General features: G+C 47.7%; 1 protein-coding gene across 2 annotated transcripts in view; it reads right to left on the reverse strand.

Moving 5' to 3' along the window:
• The window catches only part of MYO18B (myosin XVIIIB), a 300,206-nt gene that overhangs the window by 227,153 nt on the left and 55,196 nt on the right, over positions 1 to 17,857 (reverse strand). For both annotated transcript variants that reach the window (XM_050745880.1, XM_050745879.1), the window contains exon 12: positions 15,468 to 15,612. In XM_050745880.1, the coding sequence (XP_050601837.1) occupies positions 15,468 to 15,612 (145 nt within the window). The remainder of the gene's footprint in view (positions 1 to 15,467; positions 15,613 to 17,857) is intronic.

Genomic DNA, 17,857 nt, shown 5'->3' on the forward strand with positions numbered 1-17,857 from the left:
TCTGTTTTCAAGATTTGGTTCAAGGGTCTCTGCCTCTAGAAACTCTTGAGTGGAACTGACCACTCTCAACTTTGGTTGTCTCCTGCCCAGAATTCTTCCCCCAGCATCATCTACCATCCAAGATGGCCTGGGTCCATCTTTCTTAATTTGACTGAAATTTCATCTTGGAAGGTGAGGGTTTATCATCCAATAGGCACAGAGGAGAAGAAAAGAAGGGAGAGGGGCCGGGCGCGGTGGCTCAGGCCTGTAATCTCAGCACTTTGGGAGGCCAAGGCAGGTGGATCACCTGAGGTCAGGAGTTCGAGACCAGCCTGACCAACATGGAGAAACCCCGTCTCTACTGAAAATACAAAATTAGTCAGGCGTGGTGGCACATGCCTGTAATCCCAGCTACACAGGAGGCTGAGGCAGGAGAATCGCTTGAACCTGGGAGGTGGAGGTTGCGGTGAGCCGAGATCACGCCATTGCCCTCCAGCCTGGGCAACAAGAGCAAAACTCCGTCTCAAAAAATAAAAAAAGAAGGGAGAGGGAAGGAGGAAGTGAAGGAAAGAGGATAGAAGAGGAAAGAGGGGAGGGAAGGGAAGGGAAAAGAGAGAAGGAGATGAGAAAGAAGCAAAGGAGGAGGGAAGAGAAGGATGAAGAGAGGCGGGAAGGAAAGGAGAGAAGGAAGAGAGAGAGGAGAAAGGAGGGAAGGAGGGAGGAAGCCATACAGGATCAACAGAGCACTCACTCAGGAGTCAGGAGACCATGATCCTAGGCCCCTGTAGCCTCGCTGGGTGACCCTGAGAAAGTCTCTTCCCTTCTCTGAGCCTTGGTCCCTGCCCTGTTCAAAGAGGGGCTTAGGCTGCTGCAGTCCAAGACCCTTTCCAGCCCTTGGACTCTCCACCCATCAGGGATGCTCTGAGGGCCAAGTGTGCGAGTGACTCCTTGCTTTTTCAGCCATGCAGAGAGATCTCTATGGGAACTGGCGGAGCCCTGGCAAGTTGAGGCCTTGGGAGACTGAGCTTGCTTGTCCAAGGCCCTCTGCACAGAGAAGCCCAGGCCCAGCCCTGCAGTTGTCCCGCTTCTCCTGACTCCACAACTCTTAACGCCCTTTCAGAGCTTGTAGAACTGAACAAAGCTGTCGCAGCCAGCTGGGTCCCAGACACCAACTCTAATCAGCACCCTCGGGAAAAACGTAGGGAAAGCAAATATACTCTGGGCTTGGAGCACCTTGTTACAGGGTGAAGCTCACCTCATTAAGGGGTGGAAGCAGCTGGAATGGAGGTGGAGAAGGAAGGGAGAAGCCTCTTAGAATTGGAGGAGAGCCAAGCAGAGTTATGAGCTGCAATCAGAAGCCACCATATGGGGACCTGGTCGGGCTCCTCTGAGCCCTGCATGCTTCACCTAAGGAAATAGATGTGAGCCCAGAGATACAAGGACAGGACAGGCCTGTCTTGGAGGAGAGGACAGACACAGCATCCTTAAAGTGGAAACAGCGGGTCCCTTTAAAAACGCCAAGCCTTCCTCGGACTCCCAGTGACGTAGTGCATGGCAGACAGATAGTCCAGCTTTGTGCCACTTGGGACTGTGTGACCCTGAATTAGTGGCTGCACCTCTCTGAGCCTCAGCTCCTCCACCCACAAATGGAAATGATAACCCCGTAGTACTTACCCCATAGACTTGTGAGGCCTAAGAGAGCCAACCAGCCCATGAGGGAGGTGAATTGGGTGGGTTCACTGAAATGTTAAACATCGGACACACCCTTGACTTAATAGTTCCACTGCCAGGCAAATGCGCACAACTCTCTGTACACAAGGATGTTCAGTGTGTCATTATTTATAATACCAAAAAAGCAAGAAACAACATGAATGCTCATAAACAGAACTGTCATATACACAGAGGCCCATTCATTCTGGACAGTCCCCTGCAGTTGACAAAGACAATCAGAAATATCCCTATGAAGCAATGTGGAAAGAGGCCCAAGGCGAGATATGACGTGTGAAAAAAGCAAAAGGCATAGAACAAAGATGGTGTGAACCCACTGGCATAAAAAGCAATAACCAACCACTTAATCCACATATATGTGTTAAATGCATAGATGTAGCTAAATGCTCAGTTTTGAGGCCTGAAGATGAAGGCTGTTTGGATTACAGTAATTCACCAACGTCAATGTCCTGGTTTCGATATGTACCGCAGCTATGCATGATGCCCTCATTGGGGGCTGCTGGGAGAAGTTTCATGGAATATTGTGTGTGATTTTTACAATTTCCTAGGAGTGTATAATTATTTCAAATCAAAAGTTCAAGAAAAAGGCCAGGCACGGTGGCTCACGCCTGTAATCCCAGCATTTTGGGAAACCAAGGTGGGTGGATTACCTGAGGTCAGGAGTTTGAGACCAGCCTGACCAACATGGTGAAACCACATCTCTACTAAAAATACAAAAAAAAAAAAAAAAAAAAATAGCTGGATGTGGTGGCAGGCACCTGTAATCCCAGCTACTCGGGAGGCTGAGGCAGGAGAATCCCTTGAACCCAGGAGGCAGAGGTTGCAGTGAGCTGAGATCACACCACTGCACTCCAGCCTGGGCAACACAGTGAGACTCAGTCTCAAAAAAGAAAAAGAAAAAAAAGTTTAAAAAAAAAACAAAACTAGCTGGTTAGGATAGTGAAATTATCCTGTATGATACTATAACAGTGGATACATGACATATAATTGTCAAAATCCATGAAAGAACACAACAGAAAGAGTGTAGACTGTGGACCTTTGCTGATAGAGTATCAATATTGGTTCATCACAAGATATCGGTAATAGGGAGAACTGTGGGGACAAGGAGAAGGGGTACGTAGGAATTTTGTACTTTCTGTTCAATTGTTCTGTAAATCTAAAATGCTTTAAGAATTAAAGTCAGCCAAGCACAGTGGGTCACACCTGTAATCCCAGCACTTTGGGAGACTGAGGCAGGAGGATCACTTGAGGCCAGGAATTTGAGACCAACCTGAGCAACATAGTAAAACCCTGTTTCTACAAATAAATAAATAAAACTTAGCCGCCATGGTGGTGCACGCCTGTAATCCTAGCTACTCAGGGGGCTGAGGCAGGAGAATCGCTTGAAACTGGGAGGCGGAGGTTGCAGTGAGCCGAGATCACATCACTGCACTCCACCCCAGGTGACACAGAGAGACACCATCTCAAAAAAAAAAAAAAAAAAAAAAATTATAGCCTATTTTAAATTTAAAAAAAAAAAAAAAAAGCCTGAAGGAGGCCAGGCACGGTGGCTCACGCCTGTAATCCCAGCACTTTGGGTGGCCAAGGCGGGTGGATCACGAGGTCAGGAGGTCAAGACCATCCTGGCTAACACGGTGAAACCCCATCTCCACTAAAAATACAAAAAAATTAGCTGGGCGTGGTGGTGGGTACCTGTAGTCCCAGTTACTCGGGAGGCTGAGGCAGGAGAATGGTGTGAACTCAGGAGGCAGAGTTTGCAGTGAGCCAAGTTCATGCCACTGCACTCCAGCCTGGGTGACAGAGCGAGACTCCGTCTCAAAAAAAAAAAAAAAAAAGCCCTGAAGGAAGGGTACACCCCAAACTGTTCACAGTGGTCACCGGTCACCTTTGATAGCAATGGGATTTGGGGTGTGAGGAAAGACCTTTTTTTTTTCAACTTTCTATTCTTCTGGACTATTTCCAATTTTTATAGACAGACAACATTGACGTATTCCTCATACGATTGATTTAAAACAGTAAGACTGGTAAAACACTTCTCAAAGCTCTTGAATATATGGTCATTGTGTTATGTTAACAATCTCTCTGTGACTATCACTGACCGTCTACTCTCAGGTCTTACCACAGCTTGGAGAGCATCCAGCCACCTCCTCCTATCCCTGGATGGACCGTCCTTGCTACTGGTGCCAGGGTATCACAGCTCTGTGGGGGACTGGGCCCTTGTCATTATGGATATTGTCTCTCCTTCCCACGAGCACCTCCTGACTCCCCAAGTTACAGCCCCATCCATTCCCGGACTGATCTCTTTATGATGGTGGCAGGCAGGGAGTGAGGTGCCGGGTAGATAGCAGCCTCCCTTCATCACCCCATTATGGGACCCCATGCTGGGTTATGTATGGTTCTGACTGTGTCATATATTAAGCAATGGGTCAGCAGCAAGTAGACTGGCAAATTTAGTGAGAGACAAATAAATTAAATAACCCATCAGCCTTCAGAGAAAAAGAAAACCAAGCAAAGCCCCCATCAAGACGAGCATCACTCATCCTTGTTGCCATTTCGAGTTCCGAACATTACTGTCATTTCTGTCAAGTGATGAGGGACAGGAGGCAGGGTGACCAATAGTCTGACTCTCCAGGGAGACGCACTTCAACTCTTACAGCTACAGGACCACAGGGATAGGAGAAGGTTAAAGACCAGCCCAGGCTGGGCGCGGTGGCTCACGCCTGTAATCCCAGCACTTTGGGGGACTGAGGCAGGTGGATCATGAGATCAGGAGTTCAAGACCAGACTGGCCAACATGGTGAAACCCCATCTCTACTAAAAATACAAAAATTAGTGGGTGTGGTGGCGGGTGCCTGTAATCCCAGGTACTCGGGAAGGCTGAGGCAGAGAATTGCTTGAACCTGGGAGGCAGAGGTTGCAGTAAGCCAAGATCACACCACTGAACTCCAGCCTGGGTGACAGAGCAAGATTTTGTCTCAAAAAAAAAAACAAAAAAAAAAAAAAAAAAAAAAACAACCCAGGTCAGCCTCTCCTAAACGTTGCTGAGGAAAACTCTCCTGGGTCCTGGACCGATTTTTCATTAATAACAATAATGCCAATGATAGCAATGACAGAGCTTTAAATACTCAAGTTCAATAATGTCAGCCTCACAAGAACTTTAGGTGGCAGGCACTCTGATTATCCCCACTTTACAGATGAGGACATTGAGTCTCAGAGGTCAAAGGAGTCACCTGGACCATGCAGGAGAAAAGGATTGAACACTGGTCAGCCTGGTCCCAAAACCCATGCCTTTAGCCCCAAGTCTGAGCTCTCCTCGATTCTGCTTACAGAGACAACCTTCCAAATTGAGGACTGGATGGAGGATTAGATGGAGCTGAGAAGGCACTCTCAGGAGAGAAGGGTGGAGATCCTAGCACCCAGCATGTACCCACCAGCTCAGCCAGCTGGGTGGCCTTGTAGTGGAGAAGAGCAAGAACTTTGGAGGCAGACAGGTACTGAGTTCTGAGCTTGGCCCCATCACACGCTGGCTGGAAAACCAGACCTTGTTTGACTTTGACAAAGACTGCAAGATCCTGAGACTCAGCATCCTGGGCCACAAAATGGTGGTTCTTTCCCTACCTGTCAGGGTTGCTGTGAGAATTAAAAGTGAGAATTTATGCAAAGTGATCCCCAGCCCTGGGGCTGACGTGGAGAACAGGGAAAACGTGGAAAGGATGTTAACAGAGGTCACTGCTGGGAAGAGGATTGTGTCTGATTTTAATCTCATACAAAAAAAAAAAAAAGAGGCCCCAAGACAGAGAAATCATATCTTGCTGCAAAGAGGACATATAGTTCATCCTTGATTTACTATTCTCTAGGAAGAAGGTCTTTTGGGGGTCTCACAGAATGTTCGGGGGCACTGGTAATAAAACAGAGAGTGAAAGTCTCAGGAGCCATTCTATCTCCACCTCAGTAGGGAGCCGGGATGCATTGGCTATGGAAAATTTGCAACACTATGATTTTTAAAACCTAACTCTTACTTATATGCCTGGCACTGTACCCCAAAGCCCTTGGCAAACAGCATCTCAGTTCATCTGCAAAACAGACCTGTGAGACTCAGAAAACTAAGCCTCAGAAAGCTTAAGTTACTTGTTCAAGGTCACTATGGCAAGATATGGCCACACCAATAGCTCCCATCCTATACGCCCTAGAATCTCACTGCTCCCTCACCTAGGGGTGGAATTTGGTTTTGCTCATCCTTGAAACTGTGACATGATTTTTACCAATAGAACATGGCAGAAGTGTTGCAGCTCAGAAAAGGTGATGCACCTTCCATCTTGCTTCCTGGAAACTTGCATTTGGAGTCCTGAAGCCACCATGCCATAAGGAAGCCCAACCAGCCCACAAGGAGAGACCTGAGACCACACGAAGTCTGGGAAATGGGCTACTCCAGCCTTCCTATGCTTCATCAGCCACCAGTTGACTGCAGCCACATAGGAGACCCCAAGCCAAAACCTCCCAGCTGAGCCCTTCCAAAGTGCAGATACACAGAAGCCTTGGGAAATAATAAAGTGATTGTTTAAGCCATGGGCTTTGGGGCCAATTCCTTCGGCAGCACTGTAACGGAACAGCCACAAAGCCAGCCAGTGCTGGAATTCTTACTTCAATCTGAGCCCAGATCTGTGTCACGCTAGACTGTGCTCTAACCACTGCCCTACACTGCCCTTGGCCTCTCGGGCCTTCTGCTAAACTGCAGAAAGAGCACTGAGCTGAGAGTCTAGAACTGGATTCTGGTTCTGAACCTGCTGTTGTCTAGCACAGAAGTTTCATTTCATGCCTTTAGGTGAGGAGCCACACCTCTGAGAGGTGCAAGTTCTTCACTCACCAAATGGGTTTAACAACCCTCACCAAGCCCATCTCAGAGGCAGGCTTTAATGCCAACAGAAAGAACTGACAACCAAAATGCTTTGCAAAGAAAAGAGAGTTACTGCTTACTGAATACTTCCTATACGCCAAGTATTAAACATTTATTATCTGACTGTACAATGATTGTAGAAGGTAGGTGACGTTATTATCATTTTACAGACAAGAAAACTGAGGTCCAATGAGATGAAAAGTCTCTGACACAGGGTGAATCACACTGCCAGGAGATCAGGGAGCCTGGACTTGAATGCTGCTCAGTTCAATTCTGGGACGCCAGCTCTCCTCTCCTCCCTACTCTCTCTTCACCAAGTTTAGCTCCAGAAAGCATCCATTGACTGCCATTTGAAATACACAAGCACCAGCTAATTGTTCCACAGGCCACTTTTTGCCAAAGGAGAGAAGCATGAGCTTGGAAGAATTGTTGTCTAATGGACCTGGAGTGATGGCTTGAGCCATGAGCTTTGGTGAGCAGCAAATCAACCACTACGTCAAATCACCAAGTGTTTTCTGCCTGCCATGTGGTGCTGGCCCTCAGAGCCCCCTCCTGCTGCCTTCCCCAGGAACCCATCAGTGATGGCAAGCCAGAGAGACAGAAAGGAGGTGTGGATACTATGTAGACAGAGGGAGGGATGCAGTCTCCTTGCCACCATGGAAGCAGGCTTTTAAGATCCAAAGGTCAGCTGTGCCCAGCCTCTCGAGGTAAATCTGTAATAAACTGACTAAGCCCAGGAGCCACCTGTCCTGTGATGAGAGGCGTCCTAGAGTCAGAGCAAGAGGGGATGCCCACAGGAGCAGAGTGGTTGTCGTTCAGTGCTCTTGTCTGTCTGTCCTCCTGCCTGGACCCTCTCCTTCAACTGCCAACGTGATTAAGTGCACAACCCCTTCACATCCTCATCTCACCTCAATTCTAGGGTGACCTCTCCCTCCTTTGAGAGTTGCCAAGAAGACACATGGCTCAATAAATACTTACTGAGCACATACTATGTGCCGGGCCCTGTGCTAGTCCGTGGGGATGCAACGATGAGCAGAATCAGACAAGACCTCTGTACCCACAGAGCTACAGCCCAGCAAGGGAGACAGACATTAATCCAATAATCAATCGTCCCATATGAAAAATAAATAAAGGAGGCCAGGGAATGCCTGGAGCATATAGAGCAGGAAAACCACACCTTGTTCAGGGCCAGGGAAGGCTTGTGGGGGCAGTGACTTTCGAATCAAGAGCTGAGGTGTTGGCAAAGGGAAGTAGGGTGAGCAGGAGAGGACAAGACCGCCATACCATAGCTCTTGCAGGGAAGAGCAAGAGAGTAAAACTGGAAACATGTTCTGCAGCTGAGCCACAGCATCATGGGTGCAAACTGAGGCAGGAGAGGTGCGCAGGGACCACAGCAGCTGGAATTGCCCTCATACCGGGTCATCGGTAGCTCTGTTGAAGTAACCAGACCAAATGTGTGAACTGGGGAGTTTCTGCTGGCTGTGGCATGAGAACAGATAGGGGTAGAAAGGATGGGGAAGACGGGGAGCCAGGAGCCTGACTGGGAAGCCATTCCAGGCTTCTAGGACAGAGATGATGTCCAATTGGGTGATGTGATCATGAGACAAGGATCCCTGGAGAGAGCTCCAGGGCTCCCAGCTGAGCATCCAAGAATAAATCCACAGCGATCTTGCCCTGGTCCAACCTGAGAGTCCCCAAACAGGGGCCATTTGTCCTTTGACCATCCTCTTTCCATGCTGCAGTGGAAGGAGGAGGCCTTGGAGCCAGACAGACCTGATCCCAGTCCAAGCTCGGGCACAGCCTCACTGTGTGCCCTGGGCAAGCAGTTTCTCCTGGAGGAGCTTCGGTTTCCTCATCTGCAGAATGTGGTTAAGTTTATCTAGAGGAGCAAATGGAATGCCATGTGCTACATTGCAGCATGGGGTGGGCATGGGAAAGGTGTCTTAACAGGGGCTGCCCAGTTCCATCCCCACTGAGAGCTGGGCACAGGACGGGCACACTCAGAACCTGTGCATGAGGAGCGAGGGAGAGGGGAGGCCATACTTGACCTCCAGACACCAGAGGAGCTGAGAGATGAAGCATCTCCTTGCCCATCACAGCCATGGGCCTTTGCTGAGCCCTCCTCAGCAGGCAAGTCCACCACACCTTCTGTGCTGCATGGACATCCTAGGTGAACCAATTAGGGGTCTATGGGTGATGCCCATAGTCTTCCACCATACCCGATCTCACAGTCCTGACCGTGCCCTCTGCCAAGGCTGTCAGGCAGCATCTAACGCAAGTTCAGGAGCCTTCTCACTGCCTGGACCTTGCCAGACAGGGCAGGGCCACCTGCTGACATCCAGGCTGAGCAAAGTATAATTGCCCTGGACAACCAAGAAGTTTATATGGAGGGTGTCCACCTGAGCCCACCCAGCTTATGCCAAAAGCTACTCCCCACACACAGGAGAATAGATTAGACTTCAGGAGTGTTCTCTCTCTCTCTCTCTCTCTCACACACACACACACACACACAGAAAACCCTCATCTATGCTGACAGCAACTAAAAAGGGTCCTGGTCCCCGTGCAAAGCCTGAGAGCCTTAGGCTTAGGCAGCTTTGAGCTCCATCACTTCCCGGCTGCGTGCCCTTGGGCACATCGCACCACCTCTCTGAGCCACAACTGCACCATCTGAAAAAACAATAGACAAAGACTCACCTTTAAGGCATTATCTTGAATACTTCCTCAGGTCTGGTGATCTGGCATGTAACTCAGCACAGAGTGCTTGGGAATCATTGCGCCCCTATTCCCTGGAACCCTGGAGATCTTTGTAGCAGCCTTAGCTTGTCTCTGAGCAACCTGGGCAGGCATGGGGACAGAGGAATGGTGTGGGCTGGGTTTTGTGTGAAAAGGGCCACTCTGGTGGCTGGGTGGAGAGATTGCATAAGGTTAAAAATCAAAATAAAGGTGAAACAAAACCCAAAATGGGATTTGTAGCTGCAGAGAAAGTGGATATCCCAGGGTGAGTTTCTGGGCATGGTTGTAGCTACATGCCAGTGTTGGCTTGTTTTCCTTTTTCTTTTTCTTTTTTTTTTTTTTTTTTTTCAAACTCACGAATACAGAGGATTCCCTCTATTCTCTATAAAATGTATGTGTGTGGCCGGACGCGGTGGTGTGATCACGAGGCCAGGAGTCGAGAGTGATGTGTGTGAAACCCCGTCTCTACTAAAAAATACAAAAAAACTAGCCGGGCGAGGTGTGTGTGTGTAAACCCGGGAGGCGGAGCTTGCAGTGTGCTGAGATCCGCTGCACTCACTGGGTGACAAGCAAGACTCCGTCTCAAAAAAAAAAAAAAAAAAAAAAAAAAAAAAATGTATGTGTGTGTGTGTGTGTGTGTGTGCGCGCTCACTGGGTCAAAGGTAAAATGCTTCTTACCGTAAGTTGAGGTAAAAATAGTGTAAACCCCAACAAGTTCAGAGTAATTGGCTAGACGTTTAAGAGAGGACTGGGGACCCAGACCCAGAGGACTGGTTTATGTCTACCATGGGATCTGCAGGACAAACAAAACAGACACATTTCCAGAACCACAAAGCCCTGAACTAATGGCTTCCTATGAACATCGTTGCGTTTCATCACTCCTCACCCTATAGAGAAGGTATCACAGCTGTCCCATTTTATAGATGAGAAAACTGAGGCTTAGATACGGGAAGTGATCTGTTCAAGATTACACATCCATCAAAGGGCAAAGCTGAAACTTGGCTGGAGGTGGCTGACTGCAAAGTCTAGTCTTCTTGGCATACACATATATGCTTGTCCCATCACAGAACCGCTCTGCCTCTGGGCTCTCCTTTGCAAAATGGGCCTAATTCTACCTGTTGTGCAAGCCGGTTTGGGGCATAGATTCAACTAGAATTTTCTAAGCAATTACTATGACCCAGCTCTCAGGAAGAATAAAAGAAAAAAAAAAAACTGGTCCATGGGTAAACAAAATGTGGTATATCCATACGATGGAATATAATTCAGCCATGAAAAGGACTAAAGTACTGATCCATGCTACAAAATGGATGAATCTTGTGAATACTATACCACGTGAAAGCAGCTGGGCACAGTGGCTCACATCTGTAATCCCAGCACTTTGGGAGGCCGAGGCGGGTGGATCACAAGGTCAGGAGATTGAGACCATCCTGGCTAATGCGGTGAAACCCCACCTCTACTAAAAATATTTTTAAAAATAGCCAGGCATTATGGCACATGCCTGTAGTCCCAGCTACTCGGGAGGCTGAGGCAGGAGAATGACATAAGCCTGGGAGGCAGAGCTTGCAGTGAGTTGAGATTGCGCCACTGCACTCCAGCCTGGGCGACAGAGCGAGACTCCGTCTCAAAAAAAAAAAAAAAAAGAAAGAAGCCAGTCATAAAAGACAACAAACATATGCACATATTGCATGACTGCATTCACGTCAAATGTCCAGAACGAGGAAATCTACAGAGACAGAAAGTAGATTCATGGTTGTTTAGGGTGGGGGGAAGACATTGCTTAGGGACGGGGGTTTAGAGGGCAATAGCTAAAGGCTATAGGGTTTCTTTTTAAGATGTGACAGAAGAGCTGGAGATCGAGTTAATTGCCAATAATTTGATCAATCATGTCTGCATAGAGAAACCTCCATGGAAACCCCTAAAGGGTGGGGTTCAGAGAGTTTCCAACACATGAAAGTGCTGGGAGGCTGTCATGCCTAGAGAGGACAGGAGTCTCTGTCCCCTCCCTTATCCCTCGCCCTATTCCTGAGTTGTATCCTTTATAACAGAGCAGTGGTTGTAAGCAAAGTGTTTTCTTGAATCCTGTGAGTCATTCTAGTGAATTATTAGACAAGAGAAAGGGGTCATGAGAACTCACTATGTAAAAAAGCCACTTGGTTAGAAGTATGGGAGGCAGGGTGCTTGCAGCTGGCATCTGAAGTGGGGACAGTCTTGTGGGACTGAACCCCTAACCTGAAGGGTCTGTGTTAACTCTGCTAACTCGGGGTAGTCTCAGAATTGAGGTGAATTGTAGGTCTGCCATAGGCAGGAACACAGAGTGCTTGGGAGGTGGGAGGTGTGGTTCCAGAGGCTGGTCTCAGGGCTCAGAGCTCAGGCGGACCTAAGTCCAAATCCCATCTCTAACTTTAGCTGTACGTCCTGAGGATGAAACTCTCTGCTATGCATCAGTTTCTTCCTCTATAAAATGGGCATCATAACAGTCCCCACCCCTCCCAGGCTGTTCTAAGGAGGTGGTGACATCATCGAGTCTATAAGCACTCAGCACAGTGGCCCCAGGAAAACGAGAATGGCCCAAAACCCACTCTGGAAGGTACTGGCTGTGTGATACCAGATCAGTGGCACACCTTCTCTGAGCCTCTGTTTGCTTGTCTAAAAAACGGAGATGGATGAAAACGAACCCTTATGAAACACGCTGCCAGGAGCCAAGTCCTGTGCTCCACAGTTTTTGCCATTGACTCCTTCAGTTCTCACAAGAAGCCTGCAAAGTGGGTACCATCATTAGCCCCATTTTACAGAGGAAGAGACTGAGGCTCAGAAAGGCCGCGCCAGGATTCATACCCAGCAGGCTGACTCCTGACTCTTGGCCATGGCATTAAGTTAGCACATATGTCTAATGCAATAAAAAGGCATAACAGAGGTGTAAGTGCTTTTGAAACTGTCAAACACCAAGCCAATATTAGTGGTGATTGTCATTGCTCTAACAGTTCAAAAACCCTGTGTCCAGTTATAAGGCCCAAATTCTCCCCAGAGGGAGCTATTATTGGTTTTTAAAAACAGGATCAGGGCTCTCAGAATTAGTTAGGAAGCCAGGCGCGCTGAGAAGGGAGTATCATTTTAATGAAAAAAAAAAAAAAAAGAAACCTGATTAATGAAAATGATTCTTAATATATTTCAAAATGATCTGTTATGACACAAAGCAAAGACATTTATATACGACTTTGAAATTCTTAATAGCTGATTTTAGAGCAACCTATTATGAAATCTTTCAAAGCAGAATCTATAAGTAAATCACCAGGCAGGCCTCCCAGGCAGACTGACGGCAGCTCTTCTTAAAATAATTTATAAGGTGGGGTGGGGGGAGCACTAGCAGAAATTATTGCCATCATCAAGTATTAATAAAATATTTATAAAAGTGACTTTCTCTTATCGTCAGATGCACTGATGTGATGGGTCAGGTCCTTGAGCCCACATCAGAAGGGGGGGGGGCCCACTTTGCCCCAGGAGGAGAAACTCAGGAATGAAATTGAACTCCTTCACTTCCCTGGTGACGGGCTAACAAGCCAGGGGGCTCCCTTAGTTTCTGGATAAATATCTCAACTTCCTTGTCTCTTGGATAGGACAACCGGGAGGCATATTCCTCAGAGTCTCCCAGGGGTCCCCAGCAGGACTGAGCCTCAGTTTCCCAGGGGTAAGCCACTCCTTCATGCACCTTGTACTTCCTGCCTTCCCTCCCCTGTGTCATTTTCCCATTCCCCTGTCACAGCCTTCTGGGGTCCTCCCCCAAATATACAACATGTTTCCACATCTCTGTCTCAGGGTCTGCTCCTGACTCCGGCTGGCCTCAGTGACCAGGAAGTTGAGTGACAGACATCACAGGTCCCTAAGCAAAGTAGTGCTGATGCCCAGACAGCCAAGTGCTGAGCATGGCCCATGGCTGATTTTTTTTTCAATCATTTTGGGGGTACAGGTGGTTTTTGGTTAAGTTCTTTAGTGGCGACTGATTTTAGTACACCCAACCCCCCAGCAATGCACATGTACCCAATATGTAGTGTTTTATCCCTCACCCCCTCTTAACCTCCCCGACCCAAGTCCCCAAAGTCCATTATATCATTCTTATGCCTTTGCATCCTCATAGCTTAGCTCCCACCTGTAAGTGAGAACGTATATTTGGTTTTCCATTCTCAAGTTACTTCACTTAGATAATGGCCTCCAGCTCCATCCGAGTTGCTGCAAAAGACATTATTTCATCTCATTTTTATGGCTGAGTAGTATTCTATGGTATATATATACAAATATCACATTTTCTTCATCCACTCATTGGTTGATGGGCACTTAGGTTGGTTCCATATCTTTGCCATTGCGAATGTCCGTGGATGATTTTTGGAAAGATAAGTGGCATTTTTTTTTTTCATATTTGCCCCAGCCCAGCATGTCTGTCCTTGGCTTGGATCAACTGTGGAATCTCCATCTTACTTACTCCTGACTCAGTATGACTTCTAGAAATTTCCAAAATCAAAACAGTGGGTTAATGTATGTGGCTCAAATGGATGAGAATCAAAGGACTCGGACCCAGGGCCTGGGAATGTGGGGACGACGGAAAGGATGCACCAGCACCTTCTCGAAGATTTTGCTGCCCCCTAAGGTAACAGCCCAGAACGTCAGCCAGAATCCATGCACAGTCCCAGAATAGACCTCAATTCACACGGGTGTTCATTCAATAAGCAACTTCCAGTTCTATGTTCTGGACCCAAAGGAAGCCACCAGCCACCGACAAGAGCTAGACAAAGTCACAACCATAATACAAGGCACCAAAGGCCCCATGAAGGCAGAAACCCTTGCTCTTCATCCTCACTCTCTCCCCAGAACCTTATATATTGCCAAAAGAGGGAGCAGAAGAGACAGGTTAGGGAGGTGAGGAGCTTTGAATGCCAAGCCAAGGAATCTTATTTGATTTAGAGGCAAGGAAAAGCCTCAGGAGGATTCTAAGCAGGAGTATGGGTCTGTGTAGTAGAAAGGAACCTGATGGTCATGATGAGAATGGGTAGAAGGAGGAATGAAGGCATCAGCAAGGAGGCTACTGCACCCATCCAAGCACACACACACGCACAAAGGTAAACACCGCGTGTAAGCTGATTACAGTAAGGACAGAGAAACTAGGACAGAAATGATGTCACAGAGACTATCTCTGGAACATGGTGAATGATTGGATAGAGAGAAGGTAAGGACTGGGGGGATGGCAGGAACCACTTGGAAGACCAGGTCAAAATAGGGAAAATCAGCAAGCAGACACTTAAGGATGGGATAAGGATACAAGATCAGTTTCAGGGCATCTCCAAGATGTCTAGCTAGAAACGCAGCACCTTGGCTGGGTGCAGTGGCTCATGCCTGTAATCCCACCACTTTGGGAGATCAAGGCAGGAAGACTGCTTGAGCCTAGGAGTTCGAGACCAGCCTGGGCAAAAAAGTGAGACCCCTGTCTCTACAAAAAATAAAAAAAATATATGAACCAGGCATGGTGGTGCACACCTGTAGTCCCAGCTACTCAGGAGGCTGAGGCAGGAGGATTGCTTGAGCCCAGGAGGCGGAAACTGCAGTGAGCTATGATCGCACCACGACTGCCCAGCCTAAATGACAAAGCAAGACCCTGTCTCAAAGCATAAAAATTTAAAAAATAAAAAGAAACACAGAACCTTTACTGCACAGACCCAACCTTCCCTTCCATATTCTAGAGCTGTTCTACCGTACTGCCAGTACAGTCGCCACTCCCTACCTATGACTACTTAAATTTAAATTAAGTAGAATTCAATACGATTAAACATTCAATTCCTCAGTCGCACTACTGTATTTCAAGTGTTCAGTAGCGGCCTGTGGCTAGTGGTTACTGCACTGAACAGCAGTAATCTCCATCACTGCAGAAAGTTCTTGTGGACAGCGCTGGTCTAGAAGGTTTGCTTGAAACGCCAGCCTTGTGTCCACCTCACGATGCCCAGTTTCAGCAGCCTCCCCGAGAGCAGTCCCAGAGACACAGAACGTGACAGATTGACCCTGTTCCCACCTCTCCAAGAGAGGGGCCTTGTCAGGCGCCTGCCAAAGGAGACAGCTGGCCTCCCAGGTGAGCTCGGCAGGAAGGACATACCTTTGCAGGCCCCCGCCACGCCCAGGTGGTAGATGGCTGCCAGGACCCGCCAAATGGCCCGCTGCTCGCTCTCTGAGATGCCCAGTGTCTCCATGGCACCCTGGAGCTGGGCAAAGGCAGCTGCCGCCTTCTGCTTATCTTCAGGCTGGGAGCAAAGGGAGAGAGAAAGAAAACAAGGCCATCACGATGGAGAAAACACAGACTCACAACTTGAAGCTGAGCTCTGTCTCGGAGGCATGTGGGGGTCATATTATTGCCACAGTAAAGTACCCACAATTAAGCTGAGGAGTATCGACAGACGAACTCAGGCGACTGGGAAAGTTATCCAAATCATTTTTCTCTGACTTTGAAATGCAGTGTGGCTTTTATTCATTCACGTGTGCACACATTACAGATTTATGGAAGCTCTGCACTATGCGGGCCTCTGGTCTGGAGATGCAAAGATGAGCAAAGCCCAGACCTTGACTTTGAGGCCCTCTCAAGGTAGAACTGGAGAGAGACATAAAAGCAACTAAGTGTGAAAAGGGCTAAGTGGTAGGTAGGCTATGGGTACAGGTTGATAGGTAGGCTATATGGGATCCATAGGTAGGGTCTAGAGGTAGGCTCTGTAGGGTAAGCTGTGCTATAGGTCTATGCAGAGAACCATGGGACATCAGAGGAAGAATGGGTTATTAATCCCACCCAAGACAGCCAAAGACAATAGCATAGAGCAGATGATCAAACTGTAATAGAAGTTTGGAAGATAAACAGGCAGAGTTGGCCAATTTAATACAATAAAAAGTCCCAACAAGCAAAGGGAACCACAGGAGCAAAGAGGATTTGGGGAGACAATAGGTGGTCCAGGGAAGCAGTTATTTTTGTTTTGTTTTGTTTTGTTTTGTTTACTTTTGAGACAGAGTCTTGCTCTGTTGCCCAGGCTGGAGTACAATGGCACAATCTCAGCTCACTGCAACCTCCGCCCCACCGGGCCCAAGCGATTCTCTCACCTCAGCCTCCTGAGTAGCTGGGATTACAGGCACCCACCACCACACCCAGCTAATTTTCATATTTTTAGTAGAGACAGGGTTTCACCATGTTGGCCAGGGTAGTCTCGAACTCCTGACCTCAAGTGATCTGCCCACCTCGGCCTCTCAGAGTGCTGGGATTACAGGCGTGAGCCACCGCGCCTGTTCTGGAAGTAGTTATTTTTGGAGGTGGGTCAGATAGAGATGGGGAGAAGATAAAAAAGCTGGAGAAGCTGGCATGGGCCACCCTTGAAGACCTCGACCATGACACTGAAGGGAGTGGCCTTTAAACTGCAGTCATGACTGGCAAATACTGGTATGTGCTCCCACTATATTCCTGAGTTCATAACAGACATCATTAATCAATCAAGATCCCACAGCAAGCCAGTGAGTCCAGATTCCTTTCAGGACATCGCTTCTTGCAGCCACCACCACGTGAGCTTTCCCACTAAAGGAAATGGCACTTGTTTTCTGTCTCCTGTGCAGCAATAGAAAACTGCTAATTTTGTTTGTTTTACACAGGGTCTCGCTCTATGGCCCAGGCTGGAGTATAGTGGTGTGATTATAGCCCACTGCAGTCTCAAACTCCTGGGCTCAAACGATCCTTCCACCTCAGCTTCCCAAGTGGCTGGGACTACACGTGCAGACTACCATGCCTAGATGATTGTATTTTATTATTTTTTTTTTAGAGATGGGGTCTCACTATGTTGCCCAGGCTCGTCTTGAACTCCTGGACTCAAGCAATCCTCCCACTGTGGCCTCTGAAAGTGCTGGGATTACAGGCGTGAGCCACTGCACCTAGCCTACCAAAGATTTTAACAGAAGGAAACAGAAAATGACATGATCAGATGTTTACGGGTTGTAGGATTTTTTTTAAGATTTATGATCCCAATTATGTTTGATTGAATATTAAAATTAGTCTGAAACTACTATACACACACCATCTGGCCAAGGAGACTCAGCCCAGAAGCCTGCTGGGTGGAAAGGAAGTGAGCTGGGAACGGGAATTCTTTTGTCAATAATCTACCAGCCGATAATGAGAAACTGATTTGCACTTGGCCTGCTTAGAGAACTTGGGTGATGAACTGCAGGCTGTTAAAGCCAACAGGTCTTTGCTTTTGTAGCGTCCAGTGCCCAGAGAAGGAGTGACACTTGCCCAAGGTCACACAGCAAATTAGTATCAGATACAAGACTAGAAGCAGGCTTTTCAGACTCTTGGACTGATTCCCAGTCCAAGATACTTGTCTCCTCCACTCAAGACACTTCCTCTAACTGGGAAACGTGCAAGAATCATCAACCAATTGGGACAACATCAAAGCATACAGTGACATTAAAAGATTTGCTTGGGAAACATTTCAGTTAATACCAAAAGCATGTTCCACTGAT

The sequence above is a fragment of the Macaca thibetana genome, chromosome 10 (assembly GCF_024542745.1).
Source record: "Macaca thibetana thibetana isolate TM-01 chromosome 10, ASM2454274v1, whole genome shotgun sequence".
Lineage (NCBI taxonomy): Eukaryota > Metazoa > Chordata > Mammalia > Primates > Cercopithecidae > Macaca > Macaca thibetana.